The sequence below is a fragment of the Bombina bombina genome, chromosome 1 (assembly GCF_027579735.1).
Source record: "Bombina bombina isolate aBomBom1 chromosome 1, aBomBom1.pri, whole genome shotgun sequence".
Taxonomy (NCBI): domain Eukaryota; kingdom Metazoa; phylum Chordata; class Amphibia; order Anura; family Bombinatoridae; genus Bombina; species Bombina bombina.
In genome coordinates, this window is record NC_069499.1 from 493,447,110 (window position 1) to 493,465,650 (window position 18,541).

The following is an 18,541-nucleotide window of genomic DNA, read 5'->3' on the forward strand; positions in this document are numbered from 1 at the left end:
GTCTCTGAGTTATCAGCCTTACATTGTGATTCTCCTTATCTGATTTTTCATTCAGACAAGGTAGTTCTGCGTACTAAACCTGGGTTCTTACCTAAGGTAGTCACCAACAGGAATATCAATCAAGAGATTGTTGTTCCTTCATTGTGCCCTAACCCTTCCTCAAAGAAGGAACGACTTCTGCACAATCTGGACGTCGTCCGTGCCCTGAAATTTTATTTGCAGGCAACTAAAGATTTTCGACAAACTTCTTCCCTGTTTGTCGCTTATTCTGGATAAAGGAGAGGTCAAAAGGCTTCGGCTACCTCTCTCTCTTTCTGGCTTCGTAGCATAATACGTTTAGCCTATGAGACTGCTGGACAGCAGCCTCCTGAAAGAATTACAGCTCATTCCACTAGAGCTGTGGCTTCCACCTGGGCCTTTAAGAATGAGGCCTCTGTTGAACAGATTTGCAAGGCTGCGACTTGGTCTTCACTTCACACCTTTTCAAAAGTTTACAAATTTGACACTTTTGCTTCTTCGGAGGCTGTTTTTTGGGAGAAAGGTTCTTCAGGCAGTGGTTCCTTCCGTGTAAAGGTCCTGCCTGTCCCTCCCGTCATCCGTGTACTTTTAGCTTTGGTATTGGTATCCCATAAGTAATGGATGACCCGTGGACTGACTACACTTAACAGGAGAAAACATAATTTATGCTTACCTGATAAATTCCTTTCTCCTGTAGTGTAGTCAGTCCACGGCCCGCCCTGTTTTTTCGGCAGGTCTAAATTTTAAATTAAACTCCAGTCACCACTGCACCCTATAGTTTCTCCTTTCTCGTTTGGTTTTGGTCGAATGACTGGGTATGACGTAGAGGGGAGGAGCTATATAGCAGCTCTGCTTGGGTGATCCTCTTGCACTTCCTGTTAGGGAGGAGTTATAATCCCATAAGTAATGGATGACCCGTGGACTGACTACACTACAGGAGAAAGGAATTTATCAGGTAAGCATAAATTATGTTTTTGTTTGTTTTTTGTCACTTGCCACCATCTTGCAATGTATGCAAAAAATAAGTATAAGTAAAATACTTAAAGGGACAGTAAAGTCAAAATTAAACTTAATTATTCAGATAGAGCATGCAACTTTCCAATTTACTTCTATTGTGAATTTTTGTTCTCTTGATATCCCTTTGTTTAGAGTAAACCTAGGTAGGCTGATAGGTTCAACAGTATTTGCAACTATGTATGACATTGCTATAAACACTGCTGCCAGGTGGCTAAAGACACATTCACGCTCCTGAGCTCAACTACTATTACTCAATAACAAAGAATACCAAGAGAACTAAACATTGGGTATCATTGAAGTTTATTGTCCCATTAACTATAAAAATATTAGATACACTTTTCTCCAACATAGGTGTGTCCGGTCCACGGCGTCATCCTTACTTGTGGGATATCTCTTCCCCAACAGGAAATGGCAAAGAGCCCAGCAAAGCTGGTCACATGATCCCTCCTAGGCTCCGCCTACCCCAGTCATTCTCTTTGCCGTTGTACAGGCAACATCTCCACGGAGATGGCTTAGAGTTTTTTAGTGTTTAACTGTAGTTTTTCATTATTCAATCAAGAGTTTGTTATTTTCAAATAGTGCTGGTACGTACTATTTACTCAGAAACAGAAAAGAGATGAAGAATTCTGTTTGTATGAGGAAAATGATTTTAGCAACCGTAACTAAAATCCATGGCTGTTCCACACAGGACTGTTGAGAGCAATTAACTTCAGTTGGGGGAACAGTTTGCAGTCCCTTGCTGCTTGAGGTATGACACATTCTAACAAGACGATGTAATGCTGGAAGCTGTCATTTTCCCTATGGGATCCGGTAAGCCATGTTTATTACGATTGTAAATAAGGGCTTCACAAGGGCTTATTTAGACTGTAGACCTTTTTTTGGGCTAAATCGATTGATATTAACACTTATTTAGCCTTGAGGAATCATTTATTCTGGGTATTTTGATATAATAATATCGGCAGGCACTGTTTTAGACACCTTATTCTTTAGGGGCTTTCCCAAAGCATAGGCAGAGTCTCATTTTCGCGCCGGTGTTGCGCACTTGTTTTTGAGAGGCATGGCATGCAGTCGCATGTGAGAGGAGCTCTGATACTTATAAAAGACTTCTGAAGGCGTCATTTGGTATCGTATTCCCCTTTGGGTTTGGTTGGGTCTCAGCAAAGCAGATACCAGGGACTGTAAAGGGGTTAAAGCTTAAAACGGCTCCGGTTCCGTTATTTTAAGGGTTAAAGCTTCCAAAATTGGTGTGCAATATTTTCAAGGCTTTAAGACACTGTGGTGAAAGTTTGGTGAATTTTGAACAATTCCTTCATGTTTTTTCGCAATTGCAGTAATAAAGTGTGTTCAGTTTAAAATTTAAAGTGACAGTAACGGTTTTATTTCAAAACGTTTTTTGTACTTTCTTATCAAGTTTATGCCTGTTTAACATGTCTGAACTACCAGATAGACTGTGTTCTGAATGTGGGGAAGCCAGAATTCCTATTCATTTAAATAAATGTGATTTATGTGATAATGACAATGATGCCCAAGATGATTCCTCAAGTGAGGGGAGTAAGCATGGTACTGCATCATTCCCTCCTTCGTCTACACGAGTCTTGCCCACTCAGGAGGCCCCTAGTACATCTAGCGCGCCAATACTCCTTACTATGCAACAATTAACGGCTGTAATGGATAATTCTGTCAAAAACATTTTAGCCAAAATGAACACTTGTCAGCGTAAGCGTGGATGCTCTGTTTTAGTTACTGAAGAGCATGACGACGCTGATATTAATATCTCTGAAGGGCCCCTAACCCAATCTGAGGGGGCCAGGGAGGTTTTGTCTGAGGGAGAAATTACTGATTTAGGGAACATTTCTCAGCAGGCTGAATCTGATGTGATTACTTTTTAATTTAAATTGGAACATCTCCGCATTTTGCTTAAGGAGGTATTATCCACTCTGGATGATTGTGAAAATTTGGTCATCCCAGAGAAACTATGTAAAATGGACAAGTTCCTAGAGGTGCCGGGGCTCCCAGAAGCTTTTCCTATACCCAAGCGGGGTGGCGGACATTGTTAATAAAGAATGGGAAAGGCCCGGTATTCCTTTCGTCCCTCCCCCCATATTTAAAAAATTGTTTCCTATGGTCGACCCCAGAAAGGACTTATGGCAGTCAGTCCCCAAGGTCGAGGGAGCGGTTTCTACTTTAAACAAACGCACCACTATTCCCATAGAGGATAGTTGTGCTTTCAAAGATCCTATGGATAAAAAATTAGAAGGTTTGCTTAAAAAGATGTTTGTTCAGCAGGGTTACCTTCTACAACCCATTTCATGCATTGTCCCTGTCACTACAGCCGCATATTTCTGGTTTGATGAACTGATTAAGGTGCTCGATAGTGACTCTCCTCCTTATGAGGAGATTATGGACAGAGTCAATGCTCTCAAATTGGCTAATTCTTTCACTCTAGACGCCTCTTTGCAATTGGCTAAGTTAGCGGCTAAGAATTCTGGGTTTGCTATTGTGGCGCGCAGAGCGCTTTGGTTGAAATCTTGGTCGGCTGATGCGTCTTCCAAGAACAAGCTACTAAACATTCCTTTCAAGGGGAAAACGCTGTTTGGTCCTGACTTGAAAGAGATTATCTCTGATATCACTGGGGGTAAGGGCCATGCCCTTCCTCAGGATCGGCCTTTCAAGGCAAAAAATAGACCTAATTTTCGTCCCTTTCGTAAAAACGGACCAGCCCAAGGTGCTACGTCCTCTAAGCAAGAGGGTAATACTTCTCAGGCCAAGCCAGCTTGGAGGACAATGCAAGGCTGGAACAAGGGAAAGCAGGCCAAGAAACCTGCCACTGCTACCAAGACAGCATGAAATATTGGCCCCCGATCCGGGACCGGATCTGGTGGGGGGCAGACTCTCTCTCTTTCGCTCAGGCTTGGGCAAGAGATGTTCTGGATCCTTGGGCGCTAGAAATAGTCTCCCAGGGTTATCTTCTGGAATTCAAGGGACTTCCCCCAAGGGGGAGGTTCCACAGGTCTCAGTTGTTCTTCAGACCACATAAAAAGACAGGCGTTCTTACATTGTGTAGAAGACCTGTTAAAAATGGGAGTGATTCATCCTGTTCCATTGAGAGAACAAGGGATGGGGTTCTACTCCAATCTGTTCATAGTTCCCAAAAAAGAGGGAACGTTCAGACCAATCCTAGATCTCAAGATCTTAAACAATTTCTCAAGGTCCCATCGTTCAAGATGGAAACCATTCGAACTATCCTTCCTTCCATCCAGGAAGGTCAATTCATGACCACGGTGGATTTAAAGGATGCGTATCTACATATTCCTATCCACAAGGAACATCATCGGTTCCTAAGGTTTGCATTCCTGGACAAACATTACCAGTTCGTGGCGCTTCCTTTCGGATTAGCCACTGCTCCAAGGATTTTCACAAAGGTACTAGGGTCCCTTCTAGCGGTGCTAAGACCAAGGGGCATTGCAGTAGTACCTTACCTGGACGACATTCTGATTCAAGCGTCGTCCCTCCCTCGAGCAAAGGCTCACACGGACATTGTCCTGGCCTTTCTCAGATCTCACGGCTGGAAAGTGAACGTGGAAAAGAGTTCTCTATCCCCGTCAACAAGGGTTCCCTTCTTGGGAACAATTATAGACTCCTCAGAAATGAGGATTTTTCTAACAGAGGCCAGAAAGACAAAACTTCTGGACTCTTGTCGAATTCTTCATTCCGTTCCTCTTCCTTCCGTAGCTCAGTGCATGGAAGTGATCGGGTTGATGGTAGCGCAATGGACATAGTTCCTTTTGCGCGCATTCATCTAAGACCATTACAACTGTGCATGCTCAGTCAGTGGAATGGGGACTATACAGACTTGTGTCTCCAAAGATACAAGTAAATCAGAGGACCAGAGACTCACTCCGTTGGTGGCTGTCCCTGGACAACCTGTCACGAGGATGACATTCCGCAGACCAGAGTGGGTCATTGTCACGACCGACGCCAGTCTGATGGGCTGGGGCGCGGTCTGGGGATCCCTGAAAGCTCAGGGTCTTTGGTCTCGGGAAGAATCTCTTCTACCGATAAATATTCTGGAACTGAGAGCGATATTCAATGCTCTCAAGGCTTGGCCTCACCTAGCGAGGACCAAGTTCATACGGTTTCAATCAGACAACATGACGACTGTTGCGTACATCAACCATCAGGGGGGAACAGGAGTTCCCTAGCGATGGAAGAAGTGACCAAGATTATTCTATGGGGCGGAGTCTCACTCCTGCCACCTGTCTGCTATCCACATCCCGGGAGTGGAAAATTGGGAAGCGGATTTTCTGAGTCGTCAGACATTGCATCCGGGGGAGTGGGAACTCCATCCGGAAATCTTTGCCCAAGTCACTCAACTATGGGGCATTCCAGACATGGATCTGATGGCCTCTCGTCAGAACTTCAAAGTTCCCTTGCTACGGGTCCAGATCCAGGGATCCCAAGGCGGCTCTAGTGGATGCACTAGTAGCACCTTGGACCTTCAAACTAGCTTATGTGTTCCCGCCGTTTCCTCTCCATCCCAGGCTGGTAGCCAGGATCAATCAGGAGAGGGCGTCGGTGGATCTTGATAGCTCCTGCGTGGCCACGCAGGACTTGGTATGCAGATCTGGTGAATATGTCATCGGCTCCACCTTGGAAGCTACCTTTGAGACGAAGACCTTCTTGTTCAGGGTCCGTTCGAACATCCGAATCTGGTTTCACTCCAGCTGACTGCTTGGAGATTGAACGCTTGATTTTATCGAAGCGAGGTTTCTCAGATTCTGTTATCGATACTCTTGTTCAGGCCAGAAAGCCTGTAACTAGAAAGATTTACCACAAAATTTGAAAAAATATATCTGTTGGTGTGAATCTAAAGGATTCCTTGGGACAAGGTTAAGATTCCTAGGATTCTATCCTTCCTTCAAGAAGGATTGGAAAAAGGATTATCGGCAAGTTCCCTGAAGGGACAGATTTCTGCCTTGTCGGTGGTTACTTCACAAAAAACTGGCAGCTGTGCCAGATGTTCAAGCCTTTGTTCAGGCTCTGGTTAGAATCAAGCCTGTTTACAAGCCTTTGACTCCTCCTTGGAGTCTCAATTTAGTTTCTTTCAGTTCTTCAGGGGGTTCCGTTTGAACCCTTACATTCCGTTGATATTAAGTTATTATCTTGGAAAGTTTTGTTTTTAGGTTGCAATTTCTTCTGCTAGAAGAGTTTCAGAATTATCTGCTCTGCAGTGTTTCTCCTCCTTATCTGGTGTTCCATGCAGATAAGGGTGGTTTTACGTACTAAACCTGGTTTCTTCCAAAAGTTGTTTCTAACAAAAACATTAACCAGGAGATTATCGTACCTTCTCTGTGTCCGAAACCAGTTTCAAAGAAGGAACGCTTGTTGCACAATTTGGATGTTGTTCGCGCTCTAAAATTCTATTTAGATGCTACAAAGGATTTTAGACAAACATCCTTCCTTGTTTGTTGTTTATTCAGGTAAAAGGAGAGGTCAAAAAGCAACTTCTACCTCTCTCTCTTTTTGGATTAAAAGCATCATCAGATTGGCTTACGAGACTGCCGGACGGCAGCCTCCCGAAAGAATCACAGCTCATTCCACTAGGGCTGTGGCTTCCACATGGGCCTTCAAGAACGAGGCTTCTGTTGATCAGATATGTAGGGCAGCGACTTGGTCTTCACTGCACACTTTTACCAAATTTTACAAGTTTGATACTTTTGCTTCTTCTGAGGCTATTTTTGGGAGAAAGGTTTTGCAAGCCGTGGTGCCTTTCCATTTAGGTGACCTGATTTGCTCCCTCCCTTCATCCGTGTCCTAAAGCTTTGGTATTGGTTCCCACAAGTAAGGATGACGCCGTGGACCGGACACACCTATGTTGGAGAAAACAGAATTTATGTTTACCTGATAAATTTCTTTCTCCAACGGTGTGTCCGGTCCACGGCCCCGCCCTGGTTTTTAATCAGGTCTGATAATTTATTTTCTTTAACTACAGTCACCACGGTACCATATGGTTTCTCCTATGCTATTATTCCTCCTTAACGTCGTCGAATGACTGGGGTAGGCGGAGCCTAGGAGGGATCATGTGACCAGCTTTGCTGGGCTCTTTGCCATTTCCTGTTGGGGAAGAGAATATCCCACAAGTAAGGATGACGCCGTGGACCGGACACACCGTTGGAGAAAGAAATTTATCAGGTAAACATAAATTCTGTTTTAAATCTGCCCAAAATTTTTGATTTTGCAAATTGGAGAGAATCAATTTCCACAGTGCATGCAGGCTCCTACCCCTGTCCAAACTTACTTGAAACCGTACCAAATGGGGATGTGTATTTATAGTTCGTTATGAGACAGATTTCTTCTTGTAACTGCAACACAAAGATCTGGATTTGCGCAGACCTTATTGTATTGAACTTTCACAAGAATAAATAAGGCTCTGAAAAGAGCCGAATGCCACGAGGGGCCGCTTTATTCCTCATTTTGGATTCTAACAAGGGATTCAAGTGCACATTCCTTGTACCAAATAATGAGATTGAGGCCGAAAAAACTCTGAATATAAAATGCTTGCGCCATAAATTGTCCTATATATAGAATGTCCCAAAAGGTAATCTTTTTATTTGGATCCCTGCAGTGTAACTTTAAAGGGACACTCAGGCTTTATTACATTTTCATGATTCAGATAGAGCATGCAATTTTTTTTTTTTTTTAAATATTTATTTATAACCAACAATGAATACAATATCCATATCGGCACAAAAAAAAAAAACAAGAGATATTTCAGATTTGTCATACATGTTATGATAATAGAGGAAGAAAAGGAAACAAAAAATAATATCAACCAAACATGAAATATATATTATAATTCATATATGCAATAGATTATCCTGAATTATCCATCTGTTTAGTCGTTACTCATTGTTGGAATTTTTTTTTTTTTATTTTATTTAAATTAAAACAAAACAAAAAACAAAAACAATCCAAGAGGGAAAAAAAAAAAAAAAAAAAAAGAGGGAGGGGAAAGGGAAGGTGGCCATCTCTCATTCATCTCGCCCAGCTACCAGATGCCTAGTAAGATTAGTTCAGAATTTTGAAATGGGAAGATCATATATTCTTTTTCATTTTCAGGGAGTGATTTTAATATATACTGCCCATTTATTGAAAAAATTCCTTATGTCCTCTTCATTGTCTATGTCTGTGTCTTTTTGTTCTAATATGCATTGTTTTTTTAGACAGTTTTGGATTTCGCATACGCTGGGCGCTGAGCGCGTTTTCCATTTTTTACAGATTAAGTATCTAGTGGCTAATATCGAGACGGAGATCAGGTTATCATTAGGGTGGCGTTCAGTTAGATTATCGTTACATAATATAATTTGATATAGGGTAAGAGTTATAGGGGGAATTTTCAGCACCTTGTTCAACCAATATTCAAGCTTGCACCAAGTATTTCTTACTTTTGGACAGAACCAAAGCATGTGTTCTAAGTTGGCTGCCGGGAATGAGCATTTGGGGCATTTATCAAAGCCTGAGTTGTGAACCCCTGCGACCCGTTTCCGGAGTAAAATATGCCCTATGAAGAATTTTGATATGTGCTTCCCGCCAAGTAGCTGAAAGAGTTGTTTTTTTCACTTTGCTTATGGAATGTTGCACTATTTTTGAGTCTACCCTATTTTGTTCTGACAGTGAAGTCATGTTAGAGCAAGTCTTGCTAAATTCTGGTTGCCCCTGCTAATAGCCAAAAGATGATAGCATACAGAGATAGAGATCCGATCCACAGTCCATAAGTGTAAGCCAATTTTCAAGTTTACCTAATTTCCAAGACCATCCTACCTCTCTAGTTGTTTCCAGGAAATAATGCCTTATCTGTAAATAAGCAAAGAAGTCTTTGTTGGGTAAGTTATATTCCCCTTTTAGTTTTTCAAATGTTTTAATGGTTTTTCCGTCCCCATCTATCAGTAAGATTTAGTTTATTTAGTCCATTATTGTGCCATCTATTGAAGACCTCAGACTGTAGACCCGGGTTGAAACTTTGGGTTTCCTATCAAGGTGAGGTGTTTTGAAATTTTAGGGTTGAAAGATAAAAGCTTTGATATTTTCCACCAAGCCCTGATAGGTTGGATATAGATTTCAGTCTTTTAATTTCTAGGGGGGTAGCTCTTTAGGAGGGGAGTTGTAGGAGTGCTAGGGGGAGATAAGGATCGCAGACATTACTTTCAAGATGGTTATTTAGGATGTAATCCTTAGATAAGATCCAGCTAGTAGCTATTCGTGCCAAGGAGCTAAGGTTGTATGCTCTGATATCTGGGAGTGCCATGCCTCCAGAATCGCATGGGAGAGAGAGTTTTTTAAGGGAAATTCGTGCCTTTTTCCCTTGCCAGAGAAATTGGCTAATCAAGCTATTGATTAATCTTAACATCCTTTTCGTACAAGATTACTGGGACATTCAAAAGTATATAAAGGAGTTTTCGGGAGAAGAACCATCTTAAATATTGCCGCTCGACCCGAGACCGAGAGTGGAAGTGTGTGCCAAGTTCTCAGCTTTTCTTTAATTTGCCTAATAATGGGGGGTATGTTAAGTTCATATAGTTTGTCGGCATTCACCGGAACATTATTCCCAAGTATTTAAATGAATCTGTTATTCTCTTGAAAGGATTTTCTGTACAAGAGCCTTTATCCCTACGGATCCAGAGAATTTCTGACTTAGCTGTATTTATTTTATATCCTGAGAAGGTAGCAAAATGGTCTATATATTTGCATAAGTTTTGGGATGTTAATTTTAGTGTTAGATATATATAATAGTACATCGTCTGCATATAGGCCGATTTTCATTTCATGATTTTGAAATCTTAATTCCTTCCAAGTTTTGTCTTACCATGATTGCCAAAGGTTCAATGGCCACATTGAACAGGAGAGGGGAGAGAGGACACCCCTGGCGGGTTCCTCTTTCCAGAGTTATTGATGGGGATACCATGCCATTAATAATTAGACGTGTAGCTGAGCCTTTTATAAAGGGTTCTTAACAAATTCAGGAAATTTACCCTTAATTCCGAATTTTGTCAGGGAGGTGTTAAGATGCTTGAAAGTGACAGAGTCAAACGCTTTTTCTGCGTCAATGGACAGAATAGCCATGTCCGGTGCTCCGGGCATTTCCTCTCTCCCCCCTCCCGCCTGCCGGGCCTTTTCCAAATATTCAAGTGTAAGTAATAATTCCCTTATTTTTGCCGAGGAGTTCCGTCCATTCATGAAACCCGCTTGGTCCGGATGGATTACCTGTGGGAGTATTTGCTGTAATCGAGCTGCTAAGATAGAGGTGAGAATCTTATAATCTGAATTAAGTAAGGCTATTGGGCCTATAAGATTCTTTGAGCCTTGGGTCCTTCCCTTCCTTGAGGATCAGAGTTGTATGTGATGCCGAAAATGAAGGAGGGATTGGTTTACCTTTCATATAGAGGTCATTTATATAAATTTATTAAGTATGGAGAGATTTCTGAAGAAAGAATTTTGTAAAATTCACCAGGTAATCCATCCGGACCTGCTGCCTTACCAGTGGGGAAGACCAGAGATTGCCTCAGTTAGTTCTTGCGCTGATATGGGGGAGTTAAGGATACTGATATCTTCGTCCATTAGTGAAGGGCTTTTAATCATATTCCAGAACTCCGTGGCCTTGTCATGATCGTAGCCTTTACAGGAATATAGTTCCTGATAATAGTTCACCAATGTGGATGCGATTTTGTCCGGATTTAGGATTTGCACACCCTTCTCTAGGAGTCCTTCGATATAGGGTTGCTTTTTTTCGTTATTGACCATTCTGGCAAGCATCTTTCCGGACTTGTTCCCGAATCTGTAAAGTTTAGCCTGGGTTTTTAATTCCTTTTGTGTTTGTTGAGTCAAAGAGAATGTATCCCGGGCTTCCTTAGCCTGTACATACTTAGACCAGTTTAAGGCGTTCTTCTGTAATATGAATTTATTATATGCATTAGTTAGTGCTTTTTGTATCTCTCTCTCCTTACCTTCAATTTCTTGGTCAGGGCTATCTTATAGGTTAGAATTTCTCCTCTAAGGGACCGCCTTGGCGGCTTCCCAGAACAACTCTGGACGTTCGGTATATTCTGAATTAAACGGAGATATTCCTCAAATTTAGATCTAATGTGGGTTTTGAATTTCATATCTGTCGCTAAATAATATGGGAAGAAGAAGCGTGAAGATTTGAATCTTGATTGTTCAGGCTTAATGTCTAAAGTAATAGGGGCGTGATCTGATAGCAATATAGAGGTAATTCCTGCTTGGGCTCTCAAGGGGCCCAAGCGCTCATCTACGAGAAAGAGATCTATGCGAGGACATAGTTTTTATGCGCTTTTGAGAGGCACGGTGAATTCCCTGAACATCTTGGATTCTGACTTCTCCAGATATCGTATAATGCTAGATTTTGTTTTAAGTTCTTAAACATTTTAGATTCTAAATTATCCTTTTTCTGTTTTTTTTGCTTCATAGGTTCTCTAAGTCTATCTAATGGGGGAGTGCGGGGTGCCATGTTGAAATTGCCACCTATAATTGATAGCCCCTGATTGTACAGGAGGAAATTTAGTTTTGGATTCTATTCCAGAATTCTGGATCAAAGGTATTAGGGCCATATAAGTTACAAATTGTATAAATTTCCTGTGCGATTTTTACTTTAATTAGGACATATCTCCCCTGCCGATCAGGCTCGCAGTGGATCACCTCAAGCTGAGCTCTTTTGCCAATTAAAAATTGCCACTCCCCCTTTTTTGCCTATGCTTGGCGAGAAGTATACGTCTCTTAACCCATGAGGACTTAAGTTTGTTAAGATTCATCTGAATTGAGATGGGTTTCCTGGATTAATCCTATATCCGTCTGATATTTCCTTAATTGTGTTAATATGGTTTTCCGTTAATGGGGGGTGGAGATCCCTCCCACATTCCACGAAACCTATTCTAAGTTTTCTATTTTTCTGTATCTTTATAGCATGAAAGTAAGATGAGGGAGAGAGGTAGGGAAAAGGGAATGGAGAGAGGAAAAAAAAAAAAAAAAAAAAAAAAAAAGAGAAAAAACCACCTGACACATATGGAAACTTGACCTATTTAGCCCTATATGAGAGGTCTTCCCAGTTATCGAACCTACACTGTTTAGGTGGGGGCTGCATCGTCTGTTGCTAGGGAGTCTAAGGACATGAAGAATTTCTCGGCTGCGTGTGCCTCCAGGAAAAGAATGTGCCATTCCGTTCACAGTAACTTTTAATTTAGCTGGGTAAAGTATGGTTGCATTTATTCCGGAATTTATGAATTAGTGGCATATAGGTGCCAGATCTCTCCTTTTGGAAGCTGTCTCAGCCGAGAAATCCTGAAAAATAAGGATCTTAGCTCCATTAATAATGAGAGGTTGTGTTTAATGATAGTGCTGGAGAATAGAGATTTTGTCCTGGTAATTGAGTAGCTTTGCAATAACAGGTCTATGGCCTATTAGATTTTTGAGCTAGTTGTGGTGGGCCCAATCTATGGGCCCTCTCTACCAAGATGTTGTTGTATAAGGGCGAGAGTTTGAGAGCTGTCTTTAGTGTGTCGGAAACAAAGAGGCAAGGTCCTCATATTGTTTCTCCTCTGGAAGACCTATTATTCTGATGTTGTTTCTTCTGCTACGGTTTTCAAGGTCTTCTAGTCTCATAAGAGTTTTTTGATTACTGCAACTGATGCTGTCCAGCTTAGTGCCTTGTACTGCTTACCCGTATCTTCCAGATCCGATACTCTCTGCTCGACCTCCTGCATTCTTGAGGAGAATTGTCTGATTTCCTGAGATAGAGAGGAAATATCCTGCTTAATTTCCATCCTAATGTAGCATCGAATTTGGTGAGAGAGGGCATCAGAAAATGCTGGCAACTAGATTTTTGGACATTTTAGTACTTCGGGTGTGGCTGCATTTAATAAGTTGATTGAATCTCAACTGTTGAGTCCCTGTGTGTTTTTGGATTTCTTATCTCTTAGTCTACCTGCCATTTCCTGGTGAGGATGCTTTAGAAGAGATACCCAAGAAATTTATCCATGTACTTCTCTATAGAAAAGAGAGAGGCAGAGAGAAGGAAAGAAGGGGGGAGAGGGGGAGTGGAGAAAAAAAAAAAAAAAAAAGGGAAAAAAAAAATGGGGAAAGAAGGAACGTAGAAGTGCAAGGGAGGTGGGGGAATGTGGGGAGATGGTACGTAGACTATGGGAGGTGATTGAGGCCGGGTATGAAGTTGTGAGTACGCCAGACTATGGGTACTGCCTTCGTGTGGAATTTTCCAATTGTGTTGTTGATGTGATGAAAAAAAAAAAAAAAAAAAAAAAAAAAAAAGAAAAGTGAGCTAAGGAAGAATATATCTCAAGATCCCTAAAAGGGAATCAGTGGGTGTGGGCGTAGAGGAATGCGCCAATTCAGTGTCGGGCTGTGACTTGTGATGCCCTATTTTAAATTACGTGCTATTTGAGTGATTGTGTAAATAAGTGGAAAAAGAAGAGAAAGAGGGAAAATGAAGGGGGGGAGGGAGGGGAAAAAAAAAAAAAAAGAAAAAGACGTTTAGAGAAGCGTTGTGTATTCGCGTTTACCCTATATGTTATTTATCTACTCGCTTTTTCTAAAGTATGAGGGCTTTAGTATTTTTAATCACTGGATTAGGATATTTGACAGAATAGTAACGACAGTAAGTTAATGGGAAGCCTCTTTAGCAATAAGAAGTCAATTAGTGATATGAATAAGCATATAATATTGATTCAGGAAGTTCTTTAGTATCTAAGAGATTGATTTGAGGTATTTTATTCTAAGAGAAGGAGCTAGGGAGATTACCCCTGTTTACTATTATTGTGATAGGGTATTGAATACTACAGATAGGGTCAGGGGATTGCTGCCTGTATCCCTATTGTATGTTTTTTTTTTTTTTTTTCTCTCTTCCTCCCAGACACAAGGCAGGGAGGGAACTCAGGTAGTACAGATAAATTTTGGTTTTTCCAGCTATACTAGTTATCGTGTAGACCTTTCAAGGGGTCAGCGAGAGTGTTGATTAATAAGAAGATTCAGTTTGAGCCTTAGTGACCCAGCTTTAGTAAGATACCTGTATATATAGCGTAGTAACACCTTTAAAAAGCCATCAAACAAAAAACAATTCCTTTTTGCATATGCAGTATAAGTATGTACGCAATCTGGCAAGCTAGACAGTGTTATATACAAAACAGGAAGAGAAGTGCAACATCATCAATTGGTAGTATCAGGTTTTAAAACCTTTTGTATCAAAGAAAAAAAAGAAAAAAAAAAAAAAACAAATTGAAGGAGCTTATTCAAATTTGTTAAAGGCTGAGGCTATCAGATATTGCGCAGTGCTAGATATATGCTTATTTCATGTGGCACAGCAATTTTCAGTATGCTAAATATCAGGAGTTACCATGCTCTTATTAGTATTAGGTGATATGAGAAAGCAGGTAATATTGATTCAGGGAGTTCTTTAAAATCCAAAAACTTGATTAGAAATATTTTATTTTTAAGGGAAGAAACTAGGGGAAATTACCCCTGTTTATTAATGTTGTAGTAAAGTATTAAATACCACAGTTAGGTCAGGAGATTGCTGCCTGTATCCCTATTGTATCTTTTTCGTAGACAGAGAGCAGGGAAAAAACTCGGGTAATACAGTTAATTTTTGCTTTTTGCAGCTACACTAACTATCATGTAAACCTTTCAAAAGGGTCAGTAAGAATGTTGGTTAGTGATTGATTCAGTTTAAACCTTAATGACCCATCTTTAGGAAGATATGTGTAGCGTAGTAACGCTTTTTTAAAAAGCCATCAAACAAAGACAATTCCTTTTTGCATAAATAATATCAGTATATACGCAATCTAATAAAGCTAGATAGTGTTATATCCCAAATAAAAAGAGAAGTGCAAGCTAATCAGTTAATAATATCAGGTTTTGAAACTTTTGTAACAGGTAGGGGGAAAGTGAGAGAGCATATTCAAGTTGTTAAGGATTAAGCAAATATTCTCATAGAAGAAGTCTTTTTATTCTCGGTCTCTTCTTAAGTTCAAATTGCCCCTTTATATGTTTTTAGTCCACAGTTAGGATATCAAGATAGGGAGCAGGAGAGCTTGTTGAATATGAGTAAGTGCTCTAGACGATTTTAGCGTCTCAGGTTTATCCCCCTTGGTAAGCTTCCAGGCCATTCGCCATCAGGCTGATTCTTTCTCTTTCTCCCCCCTGTCCTCCTCCCATTCACCTCTGCCTTTAGGAAATTGACTTTTAGCGGGTCTAGCCTGAGACTTTTAGGAGCCTTTTAGGAGCCTCTTCAGATATCCGGGTGCAGTGTCTGACCCACAATGGAGTAAGAAAAAAATTCAGGTAAACTCACCCCTTGCCTCCGCCTGTCCACTCGCCGTGTTCGCCAGCGACGTCCAGGTCCCCGCAAGCCGACACGGGGCGCTTCCAGTAGCCGTTTCCCCTCCGCCCCTATCGAAGATCGCGCTCAGGCTCTCCTCACGCAGCACCGGTGGGAGGAGAGCAAGAGGGCTGCATCAAACACCGGCGTCAGCCGGAGAGGGACGGCTCCAGCGTCAGAACCCCAATCCAAGATCGAGCCCAGCTCCCTCCCGCGCAGCACCGGTGGGGGAGGGAGAGGGCGGACACCAAGCTGCAGCGCTGCAGGGGGGGCACTTCCAGCGGTACCGCAGGTGAGATTCAGGTAATAACAGAGCGGTCAAAGATGCTGAAATTTTTCCTGGCGAGGGCTACAGGCGGAGTGGGGGAGATAAGGTTTGAAGTTTGAGCGGAGTGGCAGGGTTTAGTTTGAAGGAGGAGGGAGATACAGTCTAAAGCAAAGAAGGTAGGTAACGTGATGAGAGATAGTTTTTAGGCTGGGTAAGTCAAAATAGAGACAAGTTGAGTCCAGGCAAATGAAAAAGAGTTAGTATGAACCAGTGGGATGGTGGGCCACTGGTAAAAGGGTTTCCAGAGCTGCTTTTACCAAGCTGGTCCTTACAAAGAGCCCCAAGACTTGGAGCAGGCGCGCAAAACAATCCACCGCCAGTATGTGTGTGGCTGGAGGTGTGGGCTCAGCAACAACCTGTTGAGCTCCTCCTCCACCGGAACCCCGATAGAGCATAGCAATTTTAAACAACTTTCCAATTTACTTCTATTAAAAAAAAATGTGCACAGTCTTTTATATTTACACTTTTTTGAGTCACCAGCTCCTACTGAGCATGTGCAAGAACTCAGACTATACGTATATGCATTTGTGATTGGCTGATTGCTATCACATGGTACAGGGGGAGTGGAAATATACATAACTTTAAAATGTGTTAGAAAAGAATCTACTACTCATTTGAAATTCAGAGTAAATGCTATTGTATTGTCTTGTTATCTTGCATTTGTTGATTATGCAAATCTGCTGTGTTTACTGGTCCTTTAATGTATGTTGTGATGTCATATGTTAGATTATCACTGGGTATGTAAAAAAAAAAAAAAAAGGAAGCGTGGCTTCCAGTCACTCCTCATTCTTTCACTAATAGTTGCAAACATTTTGGAGGTATGTATAGGATGACATGATTTAGGTCTAATGTGGATTGTGACAATTTGTTGTCCTTAGTATTCTAGCGAGTACATTTCTTTTGTATGTTAGACTTCTTCCAGTTTCCAGTGATGCATGAACGTACATCACAAGTTATTTGTTTCTTGCCAAACAATAAAGAGCTTTATCTTGAGTCATATGTTCAGATGGCATAAACATGCGGAGTTCCCTTCAGCTTTCTCTGCTCCACAACTGTACATTATGATAGCAATAGAAGAATAACTGAAAAAACACTAGAAAAGTCTGTTTTTCCTATTAGATGACCTAAATAAATTTTTTTCACTTTTGCAAATTGTATATATTTATATTTTTAAAATGTATGGAATAATGAATATATATGAATGTTTTTAAAATATATATAATACTGTTGTTTTGCAGGGTTAGCATTAAAGAATCTTCTGTAGCCAAACTAGGATCGGTGTGTCGTAGAATTTACAGAATATTTTCTCATGCATACTTTCATCATCGCCAAATATTTGATGAATATGAGGTATGTTTTTGTTTTTCAGAAAAAAAGGCTTAATCTGTTTTTGATTTTTAATTAGTTAATTGTATGTATGTGGTTTATACATATACGTGTGTGTGTGTGTGTGTGTGTATATATGTATATGTATGTATGTGTGTTGTGTGTGTATATATATATATATATATATATATATATATATATATATATATATATATATATTATATATAATGTGTGTATATTGTATGTATGTATGTGTGTATATGTATGTCTGTGTGTGTGTGTGTGTGTAAAAAAAAAAAATTACTATAAATTTCACACTCTAGTCAGAAAAAGAACAAAAGCAACATGTCAAACACAATTCAATCATTGTTTACCCCATATTATCTAACCATAAAGGGTGACCTTTGTACACCGTATCTGAAGCATCTTATGTAATACTGTGCTTACTGCCTGTTACCCATTTAAAAGGGAAGGGAGGAGACGAGAGAAAAAAAAGGGGAAGTAACACTTTCAACTCCGAATAATGGATGTGATAGTAGAAATAATAAATAATTAGCCCCTGATCGGGCAGGGTTGTAGCAAAATACCAGGGTGTCAAATCATGTTATTCTAGCCAGTAATCAGGGAATCGTCCATGTAGGACCAATTTATACAGAAAAAAATCAGATTTATGAAAATGACCTAACTATTTGTCTTTGTGTTCTTTCGGGTTATGAAAAGAATAACCCTTACACCGTTTAGCAAAGAATTTTTGGACTCCTACTGTTCTAGAGTAATTTGATATTCTATTAATAAATTCCTTCATACTAGGACTGGCTCTGGATTTCTAGAGCGTGAAATTATATTCCCTGCCCATAAGGATACAAGTATTTATCAAATCCCTGATTTTAACCAGCTACCGGTCTGTTATATAGAAAAAATCGGACATTTTAGGGGTCTTCTTCCTTATCAAAAAACTTGTTCAACCGAAAATGTACTCTTATGCCAAAATGTATTCACAAACAAAACAGTGTGTTAAATCAGCCCTTGGGAAAGAGCATCTAGAGCAAGCGGAAATCTTCCATGGAGACCATTTGGATAATTTTTCTGGGGTCAAATATCCTTTATTTATAACTTTCCATATGGCCTCTCTCCAAGCTTGCACATTGGTACAGTTATGTACTACCCGATAACCTATCTCTATTATCCTCTGCTGAAATTTCAGCTGAACTCTTCCTGCCATTTTATTTTGTAGTCTCTCTAAATTTTCTAAACCCTAATTTTTGCATTAGTAGATCGTACCAGACTGAAATTGCGGTAAATCCCCTGCTTTATATAACTGTAAACAAAAAAAACACAAAAAAGTGAGAGTTGCACACTAATAAGTAAATTAACTAGAGAACAGGTGCTTCCTAGAAAGATCATATGAAAACACATAGAAAAGGAAGTGGGATTTCACAATAAGAAATTCCCAA

At 40.5% G+C, this 18,541-nt stretch overlaps 1 protein-coding gene across 2 annotated transcripts in view; it reads left to right on the forward strand.

The window, feature by feature from the left end:
• LOC128645527 (MOB-like protein phocein) overlaps nt 1-18,541 on the forward strand; it is a 223,774-nt gene that overhangs the window by 161,820 nt on the left and 43,413 nt on the right. For both annotated transcript variants that reach the window (XM_053698564.1, XM_053698562.1), the window contains one exon: nt 17,000-17,111. In XM_053698564.1, the coding sequence (XP_053554539.1) occupies nt 17,000-17,111 (112 nt within the window). The remainder of the gene's footprint in view (nt 1-16,999; nt 17,112-18,541) is intronic.